The sequence below is a fragment of the Moschus berezovskii genome, chromosome 1, assembly GCF_049115385.1.
Source record: "Moschus berezovskii isolate FMDL1 chromosome 1, NW_MosBer_1.0, whole genome shotgun sequence".
In the NCBI taxonomy this organism is placed as follows: Eukaryota; Metazoa; Chordata; class Mammalia; order Artiodactyla; family Moschidae; genus Moschus; species Moschus berezovskii.
The window spans coordinates 22,075,004-22,098,173 of record NC_142460.1 but is presented as its reverse complement, the minus strand read 5'-3'; the positions used below and the strand labels follow the sequence as shown (position 1 = coordinate 22,098,173).

Sequence of the window (23,170 nt, the reverse complement as noted above, 5' to 3'; positions counted from 1 at the left end):
ACCTTTCCCTCCTCCAGGGGATCTTCCCAACCCAGGTATCAAACCCAGGTCTCCTATATTGTAGGCAGTTTCTTTACCAGCTGAGCCACAGGGAAGCCCAAAAGTGAAAGAAGAAGAGTGAAAAAGGTGGCTTAAAACTCAACATTGAAAAACCTAAGATTATGGCATCCAGGCCCATCAATTCATGACAAACAGACAGAGAAATAATGGTAACAGTGAGAGACTTTCTTTTCTTGAACTCCAAAATCACTGCAGATGGTGACTGCAGCCATGAAATTAAAAGACGCTTGCTCCTTAAAAGAAAAGTTATGACCAACCTAGACAGCATATTAAAAAGCAGAGATATTACTTTGCCAACAAAGGTCCATCTAGTCAAAGCTATGGTTTTTCCAGGAGTCATGTATGGATGTGAGAGTTGGACTGTAAAGAAAGCTGAGTGCCGAAGAATTGATGCTTTTGAACTGTGGTGTTGGAGAAGACTCTTGAGAGTCCCTTGGACTGCAAGGAGATCCAACCAGTCCATCCTAAAGGAGATCAGTCCTGAGTGATCACTTGAAGGACTGATGCTGAAGCTGAAACTCCAATACTTTGGCCACCTGATGTGAAGAAATGACTCATTTGAAAAGACCCTGATTCTGGGAAAGATCGAAGGCAGAAGGAGAAGGGGATGACACAGGACGAGACGGTTGAATGGCATCACCGACTCAATGGACAGGAGTCTGAGTAAGCTCTGGGAGTTGGTGATGGACAGGGAAGGCTGGCGTGCTGCAGTCCATGGGGTTGCAAAGAGTCAGACACGACTGAGCAACTGAACTGAATGGCTAGTATTATCATCTGCAACTGGGCAAATGCTCAACAAACATCACTAGGTGCAGCATTCTCTTTGCTACTACACATCTGCATTCAGAATTAATGCGATCTGTCAAAAAACAAACAAAAAGTGTCAAAGCAGCCACAGAAAATGATGCAATTCTCTTATACAGGATAATAGCAGCACTAGGCCCCAAAAGGTACAAAACCTCCTTAGAAAGCCTTAGTAAGAAAAACATACTTGCCAGCAACAGACACAAGTTTGTTTTTTTGTTGTAATCAGTTGAATGACTATTAGAAAACCTCAACATGAACACTGTCCTGCTGGGTGCCTGATATACAAAGTATTCTAAAAATTATGAAAAAAAATCACTCACAATGATTCCTAATATCAATAAAGAACAATTTCAAATTTGGCCCATGACACTGTAGAATTCATAGGGTTTGAGGGTTAGTCAAAATAACATGATACTCTGCTATTTATTGACAGCATAAACTTTGATAAGTTTAGTTAAACTGTTCTGAATTTCAATGACGTATGAAAAAGAGGATAAGTAATATTCACTTCACTTCATAAAACTGTTAGGATTAAATGAGTTAATGTATATAAATCTCTTGGCCTAGGTCTGACACACAAATGGCTCGGTAAAAAAAAAGTACATAATGCCCTGGGAATCTTAACGCATATCTCAAGTTTAAGTTTTTGTCATGACTGAAGGTGTCAGTGGTTCAGTTATATCCAACTCTTTGTGACCCATGAACTGTAGCCTGCCAGGCTTCTCTGTCCATGGAATTCTTCAGGCAAGAATACTGGAGTGGGTATCCATTCCTTTCAGGGAATTTTTCCGACCCAGGGATTGAACCTAGGTCTCCTGCATTTGCAGGTGCATTCTTTACCATGTGAGCCACCAGGGAAGCCCAATTTTTTATTATGGCTTAGCATAAAAACTTTACTGTGTTACATCTATTATTCAAGTGCTGTATTTGGAGAAATATTCTCTATACTGAAAACTTAGCAGTATCAAAAAGTTTTACAGCTGTATAGCACCTCAGTACCTAATCTAGTATTCATACTAAATTCAGAACTGCTTTCACAATATATCTGGCAGGTCCCATGTTAGTTGACAGGCTTATTAACTCATAACTAATCAGCTCCAAAGGTTACAGCTGTCGTCTTTGTACTGACCCCAAATCTCCCTTCTGATAACCTTCCCTTTCTTTTCCTGCTCTAGTTCTGCCTCTGGAGCACAGAACAATAGTGATCTTTCTCATTTGAGAAAATAAACATAACTAAGCATGTTTTCTTATCTGCTTCAACTATTAGCCAAATGATATGATTTCTAGATCTGACTACACTGGCTAATTCCTTTTAAAAGTATGATAAAACAAAATAGAGGGCCTGGATATATTCCTGAGGAATCGAGTGGGTTGTCTTCTGTATCAGTTTCCTCTTCCTGCAGGAACACATTACCACAAACTCAGTAGCTTAAAACAACACTGTTGGAATTCATAACCTCATTAGTCTGAAATCAAGGCATTGGTGGGCTGCCTTCCTTCTGGGCACTCTAGGTCAAAATCTATTTCTTTCCTTTTCTAGGCAAAGGGTGCCTAAATTCCTTTGGCTCTTCCGTCTTCAAAGCTGGCAGCATAGCATCTTCTGTCCTTCCTTAGCCTCTGCTTTCACTGTACATCACTTTCTCTGACTTTCATGTCTCTCTCATTTAAGGACCCCTGGGGTTACACTGGGTTCATCCAGACAACATGGGACAATTAACTCAACTCAAACCCTTAATCACATTTGCAAAGTCTCTTTTGCCAAAGGTTCTAGGATTCAGAACATGGTCACTCTGGGGTAGGGGAGATCATTTATTATTATTATTTTTAAAAATACTGCTTAGTTGGGGCTTCCCTGGTGGTCCAGTGGATAGAAGTCTCCCCACCAATGTCATGGGCTCAATCCCTGGTCTTGAAAGATCCCATAAGCCTGTGCTCCACAACAAGAGAAGCCACTGCAATGAGAGGCCCACATTCTGCAATCAACAGTTGCCCTCCCTTGCCACAACTAGGGAAAGCCAATGAAGCAATGAATACTCAGAGCAGTTTAAACATATAGTGCTCAATTCACTATTAACTCATATATAACCAACTAAAACCCTCAGACTGTTTCACTGCAATCTCTTTCAAAACTAGAACTTCGTGTTGACTTTATGTTGGTTTCTTCCAGTCCTTCAATCTACTTAGGTGGTCTAGAAATCACTTTCTGTTTTCAACGTAGCAGCTATTCCAATTAGTTTGTAACTTTTATGAATCTGCTATACCCATGGCTTTTTCCAACAGCACGGTTTTTTAAAAATTAGAAAGACCAGGACCTATACTTGCAACTTGTAGGAAGACTTTGATATTCCGTGGACCCTGACAGTTAGTTAAAATTCACTTAACAATACTCTCAACTTATCAATATTTTTTCTAATTTATTCAAGATGAAACCATGACAAATAAATGAAATATTTGGAGTCCTCACTAGATGAAACACACTTTATGAAAGAAAAATGTTTAATTTGGTCTGTGAGAATCTGTTCTAGCTCCAGGTGACTAGAAATCTCTAGGCAGAATCTCTTTCAATGAGATACTTACCCCATCTTATCCTCTTAAACTTCCTATAATGAATTATAGTTAAGATATCTAGTATTCCTTCCTTTGCTATTATGATCTCTGTGATGACAAATTCTGCCTTAAGCTCCTGTTATTAACAATTAATTACAAAGTTTAAATAAAAAATTTGGATGCTTCCAAAAATACATACACATACTCACAGTAACAGGCTGGCATTCAAATCTCCCTTCTGACAGACGAAGTTATCAAAGTGTTCAAGTCTACAATCTCCCTCCCTCTTTTGTTCATTTGTCTCATCAAAATCTGATACATTGGCTTCAACCAAATCAAGAGTTAAAGCCAACTTAACTTAAATGTTTACTGGTAAAATATACTTTATAAAAACACACATTAAATTTAACAAAAGAAAATGTAGGGGAAAAATCTTAAAATGATCTCCACAAAGATGCTTTGTCCCTCTAATTAATAGGCTGAAGACAGCTCTATAAAATACTTACTGCTAGAACAATCAGGTAAGAGACAGTTTACAGACTCTTCTTACCTGGCATTTCATTTTATGCCTTTCCAGAAGCTTTGTCTGAGCTAATTCTTTAACACTGGGCACTTAATGTGACCGTGTGTATGTATGTATGCGAGACAAAGAGGCAGAGAGAGCGCGTTGGGGGTGCGGGTGGGCAGGGAAGGAAAGAAGAGCTACAAGCCAAGCATGTTAGACAAGTACCATTATACCACTCTACCCTAAAGCAGAATTCTGTGCATGAGTTAATAACAAACTCTGAGAGATACAATAAAACTTGAAACTGTACAGAGAATAACAAGTAGAGCCAGAAACTAATTAATAAACATGGAAAAAAATGTTCAGTCTTACCAACAGTCAAAAAAGTACAAATTAAGACAATGAGATACAGTTCACTTATGTATCTAATGGGCATGAGTGTATATTAGCAAAGAGCAAAGAAAGCACTCTGCTGATGAGAACTAACGGGCAAGTTTCAATTTCAGAGAGAAATCTAAAGCTATATATATATCAAGAACTCAAAAAGTCTGTGTTTTTTAAACCAACAATTCCACTTTTAGAAATTTATCTAAATCAGATGTTCCCCAAATTCCCAAGATGGCTTTTAAAATCAGAAAGTAATTCATGATATTAAAAAGATCTGGTAACCATATCCAAACACAAGTGGAAGGGGAAAAAAAAAACTGACATACTCTAAAATGTTAAAGATATTTAGTGGGATATTTTCTTACTTAAATTTACCTAATTTGCATTAGTTCAAAAATAAATAAATTAAAATTCATGGGTTAAAAATGGAAAACTTTACATTTGTGCCTGAGACACAGAAATGCATTTCTCCAACTTGACTGTAAATGTATACGATCATCATTAATAGGTACAACTTGTCTGTGGAGTAAACCGTATCTTTGAAGTTAACACATATGTTTAAATTAAGGCCTTGTAAATCTCATATAACTTTTTAAAACTGCTAAATCAAAATTTTTAAAATAAACATAAAATCTGCCATTTAAAAATCTTTATAACTGAAGCCTTTGTGCATAAAACCCAAAACTGAAAAAATCAATTAAGTATTTTTTTTACATCTGTGCATTAAAACAAGCATCCCTTTAATCACTGATATATGATTTTTGTTGTTTTGTTTTAGTCACTAAGTTGTGTCTGACTCTTGTGACCCCATGTACTGTAGCCCTCCAGGCTCTTCTGCCCACAGGATTTCCAAGGTAAGAATACTGGAGTGGGTTGTCATTTCCTTCTCCAGAGGATCTTCCCAACCCAGGGATTTACTCCCATGTAAGTTATATTTACTTTCCAGAGAGTCAAATCCTTTGAAACACAAATATTTAATCAATTTTCCAGCTGGTTAAAGGAATGTATGGAGATAAAACAGGTCTGGCACTAATATATAGTATGTCTAATAACAGGGCAAATTTATATGGCTCTTTAGATGAGAAAAAAGAAATTACACAGTTCCTCTGCTCCTACGGAGCAGGGTCTTTACTTAAACACTACAAATCATTCTCCTTATTTCTCTATAAGGTTACAAACCAGGTATTTTTATAAACAGCAAAGCTGCAGATACTGTTCTCAAATTTAAAGAGTCTTAAAATTATTCATACATACTCCTTTCTACATTTCTTTACCTTACTCTTACCCACAAACTCACCAATTTTTCTCCTGGTCCAGAACCAAGAGAAATGCTTTACAAACAAACGCAAACATATACTTGCTAAATTATATATGAAACCACTTTCAAGTTAACTACTTATGTTTCTATGTGCATCATGAAAATAGAATATAGTAATATAGCAAACAGTAGTTTAAACTTCCTCTCTATTTAATTATATCACCAATCCCTAATTCTGCTACCATTTGCTGCTGCCAGAACTAATTTTCCAAGTAGTTAATTTCTGATGGACTCACTCCACAAAGTATGCCCTAATTTATTCTTCATGTAAGACTAACTCCCTTACAATTTCCAAGGGTCTATCCTTCAATTAAACTTTTTACTTTAGAACCAAGGCTGCTGCACCCCCCGACGTCAGGCCTCTTACTAGTTTACTAGTGGAACGCCCTCAATTCCACTTACTAGGTTATTTTTTATTCCTTACCTCCATTTTGATTCACTGAATTGCAATCAATCCCGAACTCCTTTGTCTGCATTTGCTCACGAAATAGGCCAGGATTTGATCTCTGCAAATGCCAAATATTCTACCCATGCCATCACTCCCCACTTTACTACCACAGCTGCCAGGTTTCAAAAATGCTTTTATTGTGCCTCACTAAGTAAACTTTGTGTCTACCCAAAGCTGGCTATCAAACATTTTAATGAATTAAACAGTTCCTTCCAGACTAATTGAACAAATAAAAACTGGTTCCAGGATATAAAATCATTTGATTAGAAGAAAAACATTATCCTATACATTGTATGTTTTATCCATATCTACTTTTCTCCCCACAAAGTTGTAATGACTAGATCTATACACAAGCATGGGAATAAAACTGAAAAGGTTAACATTTTTAAAATCCCCAATCAATTAAAAATTTTAATTGTGAATATAAATTAGCAAATGAAATATAACATCTAAAAAGCATATCTTAAGCTTAAAACACTGACTGCATCTATTGCATTACTGTAGATGACTTAAAAACTCCCAAACATCATCATTCTTAAACTCTGGCAAATACTTCCACAAATATACATTACAGTGCTCTTGCTACTTTGAATCAAATATACAAAAGTTGTTTGGGGAGCCCTCTCCCTTCATAAACAATACAACAGACAAAAATGAGCTGCTCAAAAAACTTCAGAGCAGTACTGTGGGACTGGACTCAAGCAGCCTCTTAACAGTTCTTAGTCAAATCACACCATCCCTTTCAGCTTCCTTACCTCTAAAAGAGAAAGAAAGGTATATTTAAGAAATATATAGAATATATAAAACAGAAAGAAAGGTATATATAAAATATAAAGAAAGGTAAATATAAGACACCTAACCTGTATGCTAGTATCTAGCTGGGAATAAGCAAATGCAAGATTCATTTACTGCCCTTCCCTTGAACTGTCTCTGCTGGATTACTTCTTAAAATAGCATGTAAAAACTAAAGATATCCTTTCAACAAACTTATGATTCAGGATCAACAAAACAACTTGCAGAGCCACTCAGCAGCTAATAGATATTGTTTTCAATCTAACAGACAATCCAATCAAGCAATAAAATAATGAAAATGGTGTTAAACATAACTTTTCTGTGTTATTTTTAAAAGAGCTGAGATATAATTCATATACTATAAAACTCATCTCTTTAAAGATTGCTGGGAGAAATATCAATAACCTCAGATATGCAGATGACACTACCCTTATGGCAGAAAGTGAAGAGGAACTCAAAAGCCTCTTGATGAAAGTGAAAGAGGAGAGTGAAAAGGTTGGCTTGAAGCTCAACATTCAGAAAACAAAGATCATGGCATCTGGTCCCATCACTTCATGGGAAATAGATGGAAAAACAGTGGAAACAGTGTCAGACTTTGTTTTTTTGGGCTCCAAAATCACTGCAGATGCTGATTGCAGCCATGAAATTAAAAGACGCTTGCTCCTTGGAAGGAAAGTTATGACCAACCTTGATAGTATATTAAAAAGCAGAGACATTACTTTGCCGACCAAGGTCCGTCTAGTCAAGGCAATGGTTTTTCCCATGGTCATGTATGGATGTGAGAGTTGGACTGTGAAGAAAGCTGATCGCCGAAGAATCGATGCTTTTGAACTGTGGTGTTGGAGAAGACTCTTGAGAGTCCCTTATACTGCAAGGAGATCCAACCAGTCCATTCTAAAGGAGATCAATCCTGGATGTTCATTGGAGGGACTGATGCTAAAGCTGAAACTCCAATACTTTGGCCACCTCATGAGACGAGTTGACTCACTGGAAAAGACTCTGATGCTGGGAAAGGTTGGGGGCGGGAGGAGAAGGGGACGACGGAGAATGAGATGGCTGGATGGCATCACCGACTCTGTGGACATGAGTTTGAGTGTACTCCGGGAGTTGGTGATGGACAGGGAGGCCTGGCGTGCTGTGATTCATGGGGTCGCGGAGAGTCGGACACGACTGAGCGACTGAACTGATAAAACTCATTTCTTTAAAGTGTACATCTCAGTAGTTTTTGCTATATTCAGAGTTACAACCATCAACACTATGTAATTTTAGAATTATTTTCATTATACCTCAAAGAAATCCCACACCCATTAGCAGTCATCCCCATTCCTCCTCCATCCCCTCATGAAAAACCTCCTTTCTCTCTCTATAGATTTGCCCATTTTGGACTACTTCATATATTAAAACAAAAACCCCGACTTTATAAAATATGCTCTTAGTCAACAATTTTTAAGGTCTTTTTAAAAGATCTGAACATATCTCTAACTGAACCCCAAACTTGGCTGCCCTTGATAAAGTAATTTATCATTTAGCAACTTGTAATTACAGTGGACCAGTTCATATGTGACCATTTATTTAAAGAATAGTTTTCTGAAAACTTAAAAGGGTATTACCATAAATTTCCCTATTATAGGCTTTCTATAGAGTATTCTAATTCTACATCAGCTAAGACTAAACTCTGACAAAAGAAGGATTAAAGTGGAGTATTCATGATAAAGGGCATAAAGATATACAGGGGATACTGCAGAAGATTTACAGACTATAGCATTAGACAGTTACTGCTCTCCAGTGTAACAACACACCTAGAATGCAAGGAAAGAGAGGAAAACAACAGAATGGGGAAGACTAGAGAGCTCTTCTGGAGAAGGCAATGGCAAGCCACTCCAGTACTATTGCCTAGAAAATCCCATGGATGGAGGAGCCTGGTAGGCTGCAGTCCTTGGGGTCGCTAAGGGTCGGACACGACTGAGCGACTTCACTTTCACTTTTCACTTTCACACATTGGAGAAGGAAATGGCAACCCACTCCAGTGTTCTTGCCTGGAGAATCCCAGGGACGGGGGAGCCTGGTGGGCTTCCATCTATGGGGTCACACAGAGTCGGACACGACTGAAGTGACTTAGCAGCAGCAGCAGCAGCAGAGAGCTCTTCAAGAAAATTAGAGACACCAAGGGAACATTTCATCCAAAGATGGACAGAAATGGTGTGGACCTAACAGAAGCAGAAGATATTAAGAAGAGGTGGCAAGAACACACAGAAGAACTGTACAAAAAAGATCTTCACGACCCAGATAATCACGATGGTGTGCTCACTCACCTAGAGCCAGACATCCTGGAATGTGAAGTCAAGTGGGCCTTAGAAAGCATCACTATGAACAAAGCTAGTGGAGGGGATGGAATTCCAGTTGAGCTATTTCAAATCCTGAAAGATGATGCTGTAAAAGTGCTGCACTCAATATGCCAGCAAATTTGGAAAACTCAGCAGTGGGCACAGGACTGGAAAAGGTCAGTCTTCATCCCAATCCCAAAGAAGTGAAAGTCGCTCAGTAGTGTCCAACTCTTTGCAACCCCATGGACTATATAGTCCAGGGGATTCTCCAGGCCAGAGTACTGGAGTGGATAGCCTTTCCCTTCTCCAGGGGATCTTCCCAACCCAGGGATTGAACCGAGGTCTCCCGCATTGCAGGCAGAGTTTTTACCAGCTGAGCCACAAGGAAAGCCCAAAGAAAGGCAATGCTAAAGAATGCTCAAACTACCGCACAATTTCACTCATTTCACACGCTAGTAAAGTTATGCTCAAAATTCTCCAAGCCAGGCTTCAGCAATATGTGAACCGTGAACTGCCAGATGTTCAAGATGGATTTAGAAAAGGCAGAGGAACCAGAGATCAAATTGCCAGCATCCGCTGGATCATCGAAAAAGCAAGAGAGCTCCAGAAAAACACCTATTTCTGCTTTATTGACTATGCCAAAGCCTTTGACTGTGTGGATCACAACAAACTGTGGAACATTCTGAAAGAGATGGGAATACCAGACCTCCTGACCTGCCTCTTGAGAAACCTGTATGCAGGTCAGGAAATAACAGAACTGGACACGGAACATGGTTCCAAACAGGAAAAGGAGTATGTCAAGGCTGTATATTGTCACCTTGCTTATTTAACTTATATGCAGAGTACATCATGAGAAACGCTGGGCTGGAAAGCACAAGCTAGAATCAAGATTGCTGGGAGAAATATCAATAACCTCAGATATGCAGATGACACCACCCTTATGGCAGAAAGTGAAGAGGAACTCAAAAGCCTCTTGATGAAAGTGAAAGAGAGTGAAAAAGTTGGCTTGAAGCTCAACGTTCAGAAAACTAAGATCATGGCATTTGGTCCCATCACTTTATGGGAAATAGATGTGGAAACAGTGTCAGACTTTATTTTTTTGGGCTCCAAAATCACTGCAGATGTTGACTGTAGCCAGGAAATTAAAAGATGCTTACTCCTTGGAAGGAAAGTTATGACCAACCTACAGAGCATAGTAAAAAGCAGAGACATTACTTTGCCAACAAAGGTCGATCTACTCAAGGCTATGGTTTTTCCAGTGGTCATGTATGGATGTGAGAGTTGGACTGTGAAGAAAGCTGAGAGCTGAAGAACTGATGCGTTTGAACTGTGGTGCTGGAGAAGACTCTTGGGAGCCACTTGGACTGCAAGGAGATCCAACCAGTCCATCCTAAAGGAGATCAGTCCTGGGTGTTCCTTGGAAGGACTGATGCTGAGGCTGAAACTCCAATACTTTGGCCACCTCATGCGAAGAGCTGACTCATTGGAAAAGACCCTGATGCTGGGAGGGATTGGGGGCAGGAGGAGACGGGGACGACAGAGAATGAGATGGCTGGATGGCATCACCAACTCAATGCACACAAGTTGGGTAAACTCCAGGAGTTGGTGATGGACAGGGAGGCCTGGCGTGTTGCGATTCATGGGGTCGCAGAGTCAGACACGACTTAGCGACTGAACTGAACTGAACTTAACTGAGAGTGGACCAATGGGAGAAAGGGCAGGGACCCAGAAAGAAAGGGACCCAGGGGCAGGCAAAAAGTGGGTGAATTGTCTTTAAAGACTTACAAAATAATAAAACTGTTTGAAAACTGTTTTATCATCACCAAATACTAGCAATTCTAAATGATATCAGGGATAAAATATTCCTGCCCCTAAAATATTTGGTTGACTGAGATTCTTGTTTTTCAGGATAGCCTGTACTTTCCTCAGGTTCATTTTACATCTCCAATTCTGCAGTTCCTAAGTGTATATATTCAAATGTTTAAAGAGTACATTTAAAGTATGATAGCTGTTTGCAGTTCTTCATTCCTGATATATCTTTTTTCTGTGGTATAAATATTTATAAACAGCAGAGTGAGTCTTAAAGAAAACACAAAGCTTGATGATCCATGAATAAAAATTATGGAGAATGCCATTACACATAATTTTAAAGAGGTTCATCAATGACAATAGAGACCTATATAGAAACTGTGGGTGAAAATATTTTAGTGAAAATTTTTTGACTGATAGTACATTTGGAAATCACTAATTGTTATTAGATAGAGAAGTCGTATCCAACTCTTTGCAACCCCATGGACTTAAAGCCTGCTAGGCTCCTCTATCCGTGGGATTTCCCAGACAAGATACTGGAATGGGTTACCATCTCCTTCTTCAGGGGATCATCCTGACCCAGGGATCGAACACACGTCTCCTGCATTGGCAGATGGATTCATTACTACTGAGTCGCCAGGGAAAGTCACTAGAATCGATGTCAAAAAAAGACATGGGTAGTATTTTATTTTCAGAATTTATTGTGAAGTGAGTTTTTCCTAAATTTCTGCCAAAGGTAACTTTATGTTTAAGATTTCCCAACTATTGTGTATCTGCTGCTACACATACAACCTTTAGTAAATAGAATTAATGAGAAGTGTTCTTCAACCACTTACGGGTGGAGATAACACTACTAAATCTGCCTATAACTGTCTACTGAACTCAAATACTGTGAAGATTAACACTGACAATCATTTGACAAATATGCACAAGTTAAGACTTAAAAGAAACTGAATTATTACTCATTACTGTGATAGAGCAGTATGTAGGTAAGATTTTCTACATATAACAGAAAAGTATTAATGAAATTTTAAAACATTAATCAATTATTTCTTTGTTGTAATATTTACTTGTAACTAACACGAGGTTCAAATTTCTTTCCTGGTCAATTTCATGATTATATTTGAAAATAATTTTGTTGTAAAAGAGAAATTAAGCTTAAAAAAAAAAAAAGACATAAGTTCTCAGGATGTCAAATATGTTAGGTATCCTACTGCCTACAGTCTCCTCCACATGACCCACTTGGATTTATACCAAAAATCATGAATTATCCAAACACTAATTTTAACTTTTAAGGGGTGCCTGTATGACCCTCCACTTTTCAAGAGCCCTGCTATTTCCCCCATCCCATCTGAACCTTGGCTTCTAATTCTTAAATCCCCTTCAGAGTTTCACTGGATTTCTTGCTGAATTCACTACTAACCTATACAATGCTTTCTCAATATTATCAAAGTTTCTATAAATACCTATGGCTTCATAAGCACCAATAAAGAGTCCTAACCTCATGCGACGAGTTTACTCACTGGAAAAGACTCTGATGATGGGAGAGATTGGGGGCAGGAGGAGACGGGGACGACAGAGAATGAGATGGCTGGATGGCATCACCGACTCGATGGACATGAGTGTGAGTGAACTCCAGGAGTTGGTGATGGACAGGGAGGCCTGGCGTGCTGTGATTCATGGGGTCGTGGAGAGTCGGACACGACTGAGCAACTGAACTGAACTGAACACAATAAAATGTTAATTGATAAACCATGCTAATATTGAAAAGGATGAAGGTGACTGAAGCATAATAAATTATATCATTTCAGCAATCTTCTAGTTCTCAAAAAAAAAAAATCACCAACAGTACATTGTTAATTACACTTAATATTAACACTGAAATGCTGACATGTCTCTTCTAGACTAAGCTCACAACGGAACTTGGTAAAACCTGACCAAATTTAACTATTACCAACACTATCAAAACTTCAATTGTTAACAGGTGCTTATCCTATACACTACCTAATAACATAGTACAATTTGTTTTTAGCGTATTGCTAAAAAGTTGTTATGGTGTTGCTCTGAAGAGATTCTGCATGTTATCTCAACAAACGTTATCACAAACTTCTAAAGGTTGATCATTTACGTAACAATGTTTTCCCTATGTTATCAAAGTATACTTGAAATGAGTTTTAAACATATGCAGATTATCTGCAGAAAAATTAGCTGTCATACAACTAAAAAAATAAAATAAAATAAAAAACAACCCCAATCAAAAAATGGGCAAAAGACTTAAATAGATGTTTTTCTGAAGAAGATAAAACAGATGGCTAATTGGCACATGGAAAGATGCTTAACATCACTAATGATCAGAGAAATGCAAATAAAAACTATTACAATGAGGTATCACCTAGCATCATTCAGAATGGCCATCATCAGAGTCGACAAATAATAAGTACTGAAAAAGGTTTTGAGAAAAGGGAACCCTCTTATATACTGTTGGTGGGGATGTAAATTGGTGCAGCCACTATGGAAAACAGTATGGAGGTTCCTTAAAATACTAAAATAGAACTACCATATGATTCAGCAATTCTATTCCTGGGTTTATATCTGGGGGAAAAAAACACCCCTCTGATTTGAAAAGATACCTGCACCCCAATGTTCCAGAGCAGCACTGAGTGCCCACCAACAGGTGACTGGCTTAAGAACATGTGGTAGATACACACAGAGGATCTCTGTTGCTGCTGTTGAGTCACCCAGTTGTGCCTGCCTCTTCCCGTAATGGAGCACTGCTGCTGCTGCTAAGTCGCTTCAGTCGTGTCCGACTCTGTGCGACCCCATAGACGGCAGCCGACCAGGCTCCGCTGTCCCTGGGATTCTCCAGGCAATAACACTGGCGTGGGTTGCCATTTCCTTCTCCAATGGAGCACTGCATGTATATAAAACTGAAATACTGTCATTGACAGCAATGTGGATGCATCCAGAGAGTGTTCAGTGAAATAATAGAAAAGTACTGATATCACATATATGTAATCTAAAAATAATTCAAAGGGATCTATATACAAAACAGAAACAGACTCGCATACAAAACAAACTTATGTTAACAGAAAAGGAGCTAGAGAGGGGAAGGGACAATGGATACTACAAGATACCAGGTATCTCTGTAATAACATAATAATAATGGAATAGAATTTGGAAAAAAAGAAAAGCCTGGAATCACTATTCTGTACACCTGAAACTAACACAATATTGTTAATCAACTATATGCCTGGAATGCAGGAGACCCCAGTTCGACTCCTGGGTCAAGAAGTTCCACTGGAGAAGGGATAGGCTAACCACTCCAGTATTCTTTGGCTTTCCTGGCAGCTCAGATGGTAAAGAATCCACCCATATTACAAGAGACGTGGATTTGATCCCTGGGTTGGGAAGATCCCCTGGAGGAGGGCATGGCAACCCACTCCAGTATTCTTGCCTGGAGAATCCCCATGGACAGAGGAGCCTGGCAGGCTACAGTCCTTGGGGTCGAAAAGAGTTGGACACAACAGAGCGACTGAACACATAAAAAACAAAAACAAAACACTTCCACAAAAACCAATGGCCAACTTGTCAACTTTGTATCAGGTACTCCCCCCACCCCGTGAATTCTGTTCCACAAGATTTACAAGCCAACTTTTCCATTATTCCAATTATTCTCCGAATCATTTCCTTATCATATGTTCATGTTTTTTCTGAAACAAAATTCTAAACAAAATGATAGACTAGGGAGTGGGATGCTTTCAACAAGAACATCAGTGATAAATTCTGCTACAGAAAGCTCTGAAGAGCCAGCTTTATTCCACTCATCATAAAGCCAGACTTCTACTATTGTCAGAGATAAGCAAATCTCTGCGAGTCAAGAAGGAACGTAGGAACAAAATTACAACTAACTTTTAATATCCCAACCCCTGTTATAAATAGCATAACACAGTCAGATGAGTCATGAGAAACCTCAAAATTTACTTCTGTTGCCCTGGTCTGATACATCTCTTCGATACAGTTAAGAACCTTGTTTCAAATCTTTGTCCACTTCTTTAGACAGACCTCTCAGAGAGCAAGGGAATGATCAAAAACAACCAGATTAACACTACAGGTTAAAAAAAAAATAGTGAAAAAGGTACTGTCATCATATGATCTAAAGTCTAGAAGACAACCATGCCAGTAATCAAGAGGTAAAATACAGAACAGTTTACATAGAACAATTTCCACTGGGACTAGGAAGGGTGGCAAACTCCCTAATGAGATGTGGAACTCAATTCTTCTTCAGAGTAATACATGGTTCAAGACTGACAACCTAAGTGGTTAAGGGCAGAAATGTCAACTCATATGTTAAAAGTACTCATAAAGTTTAATTTGTCTGACTTCAAAGATAAACAAAAGGGACTTCCTTAGTGGTCCAGTGGCTAAGATTCCGTGCTCTCACTGCAGGGGGCCCAGTTTCAGTCCTTGTCAGGGAACCAGATCTCACATAATGCAACTAAGGATTCACATGCTGAAACTAAAAGATCCCATATGTCACTAACACCAGAAGCAGCCCTCCCCCCCAAAAGATAAACATAAAAGCACTCGTTTTCTTCCTGCACTGTAAAGTACCATTACATGCACACCATCTCTAGTTTTAGTTCTTAAAAAGTAACTCTAGGATGGAGAGGGGTGGGCAGGGCTGTCTGACTTCCTTTCAGGGGTCTGTGAGGTAAAAACTGTTTTCATAGTAATGCTAAGACATTCTTTATCCTTAATCCCACAAGTATACAGTGGGGTTTTCCAAAGGCTACCTGACTTGTGTAACAGCTAGAAACTGAATGAAGTATATACAAGAATTCAAGTTTTATTAAACCTAAGTTTAAATGAGATCTTCAAACAGATAAAACCATGTCATTCTTCTCACTAGGTTTTTTTTGTCTTGGAAATATTATTTTTCATTAGAAATGTCATTTACGATAATACAAAACAGGTTTATTATTTTTAAATAAATCTGTTTCTTGGTTTGCATTTCTCATACAGTAAATATGAAGATATAACCCATAGATACAAAAAGTCTCTGTGGTCCTTAACTTCTAGAGTGTGAAGGAGTCAAAATCCAAAGTTTGAGAACAGCTGTCTGAGAGAAACTTATACAGAGACATGCCTGAGAAAGTTCATTGATTGCAGTGTCTGTCAGTAACAAATAAGAAACACACGTTTATCAACTGGGGAACCAGATAAAATTCGGTTTATTCAAATGATAGAATACTAGACAATAGAATGAACTATACAGTTCTTAATATACAGCATTAATAATTTTTACACACAAAACATTGGGGAATATATATCAAAACAGATTTTATACACACACACACAGTTTAGGGACCACAGAGATTGATACTAAATTCATTACCTGATTGCTTCTGACTGGCGGGTTGGTGGGGGGGTTGAGGGGTGGGAAAGAGAGGAAGGGAAAATGTCATAATATTTTATTTTTTAATTAAAAACACCTAACAACAACTGTCAATTTTTGTAATATCCTCTGCACTTTTTTCTTCTTTAATTAAAGATCTTAAAATCACAGATGCTGCAAAAAGAAAAGTGAGGATGAGGTAAGAGTTATTCTTTTGGATTTAGAGCAAACAGATTAAAGGCTAAAAATGCAATCAATGGATTTAAAAATTCAAATCTATAATCTTTATCCATGTAATGAACCTTCACAATAAGGAGTATATAAATATAGAACACAATTAAGTGATCACTGATTTTTAAACTCATCTTTCCATTCTTTACAACACTTAACAGTGTCTTGCCATGAAAGTTCTCTCAAAAGGTCTTTAACCTTACCTTTACCTAACCTTACCTCTTTTTCTGTATCACAGATACATACTTTGACCTGTGCTTCCGATCTGTCCCCTTCCTTTCATCAATAATTCTGTTCTAAGTTAACCAATCCCTGTAGCCACTTGAACTATGCATTTTTGCACATCCCCTCCCTCAACATGCTCTAGCATCTACGCCCATCTAATAAAGACCAGAGCTTGAACACCACTTACTTAGGTTAAGACCTTATATATACACTATATATATAAACATATCAAAGGGCTAGCACCAGCCTCTACTACACTGTCAATTGCTCTTTCTTCCCTTCATCCTTGAAGAGACTTTTCCCCAGAACACCTTACAACCAAACTTCTAAAACAACAATGAATCCCAAAACACCCAACTACTTTATATTTGCTACCTCTTATCCGTATCTCTCCCATCACCATAAACTACAGATCCCATAAGCTCGAAAAATTTTGTGGCCTATTCCCTTGGTATTATATAAAATATTATCTTCAGGCAGTAATTAAGATGGGACCATCTGTATTTAAACCTCAGCTCTGCCATGAACTAGTAGTATGCCCCTGGATGAATGACTATTCGATTTCTTTGAAATCGAAAATCAGCTTTCTCATCTATAAATGGACGTCTATGCAAGGTTGAAGGAGTATTAACTTCGATATGTATATACAAAACACCTCACATGCTATGCTGCTGCTGCTAAGTCACTTCAGTCGTGTCCGACTCTGTGTGACCCCATAGACGGAAGCCCACCAGGCTCCCCCGTCCCTGGGATTCTCCAGGCAAGAACACTGGAGTGGGTTGCCATTTCCTTCTCCAATGTGTGGAAGTGGAAAGTGAAAAGTGAAAGTGAAGTCGCTCAGTCGTGTCCGACCCTTAGCGACCCCACGGACTGCAGCCTACCAGGCTCCTCCATCCATGGGATTTTCTAGGCAATAGATGCTTATTATTAATTCATTTTGTCTCCCCCTCTCAATTTTCTCTAGGGCAATCTGAGAGTGACTCTCTGATGTCTTCCTCCAACTCTTTGTTGCTTTCAAGTTTGAGTCCAATATGATCAACTGCTGGCCAAAAATTTCCACATGATTGTTTCACTCAAACACAAACTGTTCAAAATCAAACATATTTCCCCCTCCACTAAATATACTTTTGATGACTGCTTGATGTGTCACCCCTCTCCCAGAGCTTAGATGTCCAGGGCAAAAGGTGCTTATAAATTTACCAGATGTCAAATCCACAGATTCTTCAGGTCCACATCCTTCCCCTCCTCTCTACTCCCTTTATAGACATGCCAAGTTCAGATTCTACTTTCTTCTCCCACCTCAGTCCCCAACCCACCATGTTTCCCCAAACCTCTGCCTTCTATAATACATACTATAAATCAAGCAGTATTTTGACTATATTACTACTTCCCTACCTAAAACCTTCAATTTACCCATAGACTGGGAAAAAAAGAAAAAGGAATTCAAACACATTAGGCAGACTTGAAACTTGTCAGCCCCAAAGTACCTTATCCACTCTTTCAGTAGCTTCAGGAGTCAAACTACTGTTCCTTATTTCTCACCAATGTTGCCTTTGAATTACTTTTCCTACACTTTCGGAAATTCTGAGACTGACACTCTCTTCTCCCAAGTCTCATGCCCCACCACCACCCCAAAGTACTTTAAAAGGACCCCAAAGTAAATTGTTCCAGCGCACATTAAAGTTACTTGTCTAAGTTTTGTGTCCTCTATTAGTTTAGGCTCCTAGGGGGCAGAGATCCTCAGTAGCAGTGCCATCCTAATTAGGACACAGCTTTACAGCTAGGCAGGCTCTCAAATATTTGTAAAATGAAGACTTCGGAGATTTAAGGTTACAAGGAACTAATCACTAACATTTTATGAATGGGGAGAATTAACTGAGAAGCATTACATCAAGCAGGAACAAGGAGATGGATTTTGAAGTCAGACTAATTTCTCCAGAAGAATGTTTCTGGGGAAGAAAGTTTGGCAGAAAAGAGCTGGAATTGGTAACATACACCTAACATAATACAGTTAATAAAGACTAGGAACGGAAATAAAAATTATTTAAAGAGTAAAATGATAGATGATAGGAAAATTCTCACTTTGTACATTTTAAAAGGTTAAAATGCCATTTTTCTTTTTTCAAGAAGACACTATCATTCCTAACCTTGATTTTCAAAGTAAAAACTACTGATCACATTTTCCCAGAATTAACCTAAAATACTTTACTTAATAACGTGCTTAATGTCCATAATGCCTCAATCATAAGTAAATAATTCTGATCTAAAGAACTTTAATGCTAAAACCACTCCTCTTTGTTCATTGAAAACATCCAGAAAGTTTTCATCTTGAGAAAGAAATGTACCTATCTTTTAAAAAATTGGGTCATTTGTATAAGTTCTCATTCATTCAACAAGTTTTTTCCAAGCATGTGCTATGAGGAAGCAAAGAACAGAAACTCTCCGCCCTCATGAAGCCTACATTCCAGTATATTTTGCCTTCAGGAAACAAAGTCAACTTCCAATCCTGAAATCTTTGGGGCATTATCACAAACTCCCTAGCTATCAAAAAAAATTAGGAAACACTATTTCACCATTTTGAAAATAGGCAATACTGAACTTAGAAGACACCGTCCAACTTTCTGTATCCATCAGTTAAAGGCAAATCATTTCTAGGATAACTGACAAGGCAAGGAACGGCCCTAACTGCAGTGTTACTGGAGGCACTACAAAGTGAAAGTTGCTGCACCCTAATTGTTACAAGTGAAACTACAAAATCACGTTGTGCAGGGTGCACCAAGTCATCAGCGCGGTCCCAAGACATCTAGCACTGCCATATCTGTTTTTTTCGGTGTTGGGTTGTTCGGCGGTATTTGGAAAAGGAAGATAATTCAACTCAATTTATGCGAATTGTTGCCATTTTGTAGGTACGTTTGAAATCAATGGTCAAGACCCCTCCCCCTGAAATGGATTCTGAAAAATAGAACCTGCGGACTCGACGCTTCAAAAACAGCACCTGGAAGGTTTTGAAATAAAACCAGAGAGCTTTAGGGTGGCAGGCAACTTTATTCCCGGTTTTGGGAGATTTTTCACATGTAAATATTTCCAAAGAAGAGAGCCAGGGATTAACCAACCGCGAGGAGGATGCGAGGGTGGGGGGACTGGAGGCCAAAGCCGGCTTTCTAGCGGTCTAAGGCGGAGCAAATGTTGCTCTCTCTCATTCAACTTTTTAGGTGTCACGTTGGGGCCACGGAGCCCGTAACAGGGTTGAATTCACGACTCGGGAGGGTAAAGAGCCCCGTCTATTAACTCCATCTCCCAAGTGCAGGAATCCCGAAGGGAGGAGGAATGAACACCCTCAGCAACTCCTCCCGGACCCGAGATCAGAGTCCAGCCGCCGGCGCGCCGAGCGGCCCGAGCAACAGGAGAAGCCCAGGCCACCGCTCTGCCGGCCCCACGACCGGCAGATGCTCCCGGCTCCCCCACCCCCAACCCAGGCCCGCCCGCGCTTCTTTCTTAGCCCCTTGCGGGCTCCCGGCACTGCGAAGCCAATAACGGAGCAGAGGGAGAGAGCGCCCGGACCTGAAAAGGGTGGGGGGCGAAGTTAAAGGCACGGGCGGCCGTCGCTCGGCTGGACGAGGCCGGAAGGGGGCGAGAGGGGGCAGCCTGAGGTCGCCGCCCGGGGGTGGGCGGTGGGGGAGGGGTGTGGGGTCGGCGCCCGGGCCGCCGCGACCTCCCCGGGCCACACAGGCCCGCTCCGCGCAGGCCCGCCGCCCCGGAACCGCGGCAGGAAGCGTCCCCACCCCGGCCCAAGCTTTAAACCTCAGGCGGCGGGAGAAACGACGGCCCGGCTCCCCCTGGCAGGCCCCCGGCACCCCCTTGTCCCGAGCACCCCTCACCTCTTGGTTGAAGGCGTTGACGGCGTCCATGTTCGCGCTGCGGCGGCGGCGGCTGCTCCGGGCCCGCCGGTCACATAAGACCTCGCGCCGCGGCGGAGAGGAGCTGGGGAGCCGGCCGGGCCTTGAGGGGCCGGCAGGGGCGACGAGCGGCGGAGCCGGAGGCCGGGCAGGAAGAGGCTGCGGCCGAGGCGGCGGGGCAGGCGGCTGAGGCTGAGGCAGAGGGGTGGCGGGCCCCTTCTCAGTCCCGTTCGGAGGATGAGGAAAAAGAGGCGGCAGCGGCGGCGGCGCTGGGCTCCAACATGTCCGTTCGGTGGCGGCGGCTGCGCTCTGCGTCTCGCTGACACGGCCCCCCGCGCCCTCACGCACTGGCCCGACCGGCGAGCGGGCGGGCCTCTCCTCTGCCTCTCGCCAGCGGGATGGCGGCAGCGACCCGAGTCCACGCCGCGCGGGGCACACTGGGACGGCTCCGGCCTCCCAGCGCTTCCTGTGCCCGGCTCCCGCCCCGGCCCGCCCCGCCCCCGCTGGCCACGCCCCCGCCCCGGCCCGCCCCGCGCGCGTGCGCGCGCCGCCCGCCCGGCCGCCGTCGCGTGACGCGGGGACGCCGAGCCCTCTCTCGCCTGCCGCCGCCTCAGGCCGCGGAGACGGCCGGGCGCCTACACCGGGTCCCCGCGAGGGGCGCTGGAGAGTGCGGGGAAATCTCAGGGCCGGGAAGCTGGCACGGATCAGGCAGGCGGACACGCGCACCCCTGCCGGACGCGGCGCTGCCCGGTGCGTTTCTGTGTGCCATCCTGCTCAGGCAGGCCGCGCACCCGTCGGGGGACTCGGAGCCGCTTGCTCTCCGCCGCCTGGAACAAAGGGCTCAGGCTTTTATTTTTTTTTAACCTCAGCCCGCTGGGCGTGCATTTGCGGGCTCCCGGCGCAGCCTCTGCCGATCCCGTCCCCTGTCTGCCCTGATGGTACGGGTTAAATCTGCTCAAGCTGAAGCCCCGAGAAGGACATGCAGGCCCTGGACGTCCACGCAGGCCTAAAGGGAGCCCTGTACCACCGGCCGCGGGAGGAGTGGATTCGCTTACAACGCGTTGTTTCCTTTTCGGTGGCCACACTGTTCTGATTCACTTCCCTCGCAACCTTACTGTCAGCCGGGCGCCGTGCTGGGTTCTGGGAATATGGAAATTAAAGGATAATGTCTCTTTCTGCAGACAGCTCGTTTTAGTGGGAGAGGACAGGCGAATGAACAGGTAATAACAAAGGCATGGTAAATGTTAGGGCAGGGACCCTGGGGAACAAAGATACTCGTCTGACTGGAAGTCCAGGAAGGCTTCTTAGAGGAAGTGGCATCTTCCTATAGCTGGAAGAAGCGGCCGGAGTGGTTGAAGAAGGCACTATGGCCTGACTGAACTTGCTGAGCACGGTGGCATTAACTCAAGGAGAACCAGCTGGAGTTTAGAGAGTGCCAAGGACTGTGACCAGGCCCTGAGCAGTCTGTGCCCTTCCAAGGAGTCTGGGTTTTGTCCCCAAGGGCGCCATTGAAAGGTTTTGAAAAGGAGGGTGGTGTCCAGTGCGCTGTTTCAAGACTACTGTGTAGAGTAGGAGTGAGGTCAGGGAAAGAATAGCCCGAGCGCCAGGAGATGCTGAGGGTTTAAGGTGGTGGAACAGAGGAGAGACAAGGTCAGATACCTTATGAAGGGGTAATGGATGGGCTGGGACAGAACGATTGACCTTCAGGAAGAGGAGACATCAAGGAGGAAGCTCTAGGTTCTGGCTCAATGAAGTGCATGGGTTTATTGTTTCATTTATTATATATATATATGTATATATTTTAATTTATTTAATTGGCATTCGGGGTCTTCATTCCAGTATGCAGGCCTAGTTGTGCGGGGGCATGTGGGACTGTAGTTCCCACCAGGGATCGAACCTGTGTCCCCTGCATTGGAAGGTGGATTCTTTTTGCTTTTCATTCTTTATTGTTTATCTTTCACGTGTGTATTCCTGCATTCGGAGAAGGCAATGGCAAGCCACTCCAGTACTCTTGCCTGGAAAATCCCATGGATGGAGGAGCCTGGTAGGCTGCAGTCCATGGGGTCGCTATGGGTCAGACACGACTGAGCAACTTCACTTTCACTTTTCACTTTCTCACATTGGAGAAGGAAATGGCAACCCACTCCAGTGTTCTTGCCTGGAGAATCCCAGGGACGGGAGAGCCTGGTGGGCTTCCATCTATGGGGTCGCACATAGTTGGACACTACTGAAGTGACTTAGCAGCAGCAGCATGCCTGCATGCTAAGTTGATTCAGTCCTGTCCCACTTTTTGTGACCTTGTGAACCATAGCCCTCCAGGCTTCTCTGTGCATGGGATTCTCCAGGCAGGAATACTGGAGTGGGTTTCCATACCCGCCTCCAGGGTATCTTCCCATCCCAGGTATTGTGTGATATAATTAGAAGGC

General features: G+C 41.8%; 1 protein-coding gene across 3 annotated transcripts in view; it reads right to left on the bottom strand.

The window, feature by feature from the left end:
• SCAF4 (SR-related CTD associated factor 4) overlaps window positions 1–21,194 on the bottom strand; it is a 65,015-nt gene extending 43,821 nt beyond the window's left edge. For 2 of the 3 annotated variants that reach the window (XM_055421475.2, XM_055421484.2), the window contains exon 1: window positions 20,727–21,193. In XM_055421475.2, coding sequence (XP_055277450.2) covers window positions 20,727–20,756 — 30 coding nt within the window. In that variant the 5' untranslated portion in view covers window positions 20,757–21,193. Of the gene's footprint in view, window positions 1–20,726 lie in introns of all 3 variants that reach the window. The other variant, XM_055421494.2, reaches the window with a different exon arrangement.
• Window positions 21,195–23,170: the final 1,976 nt, after the last annotated feature.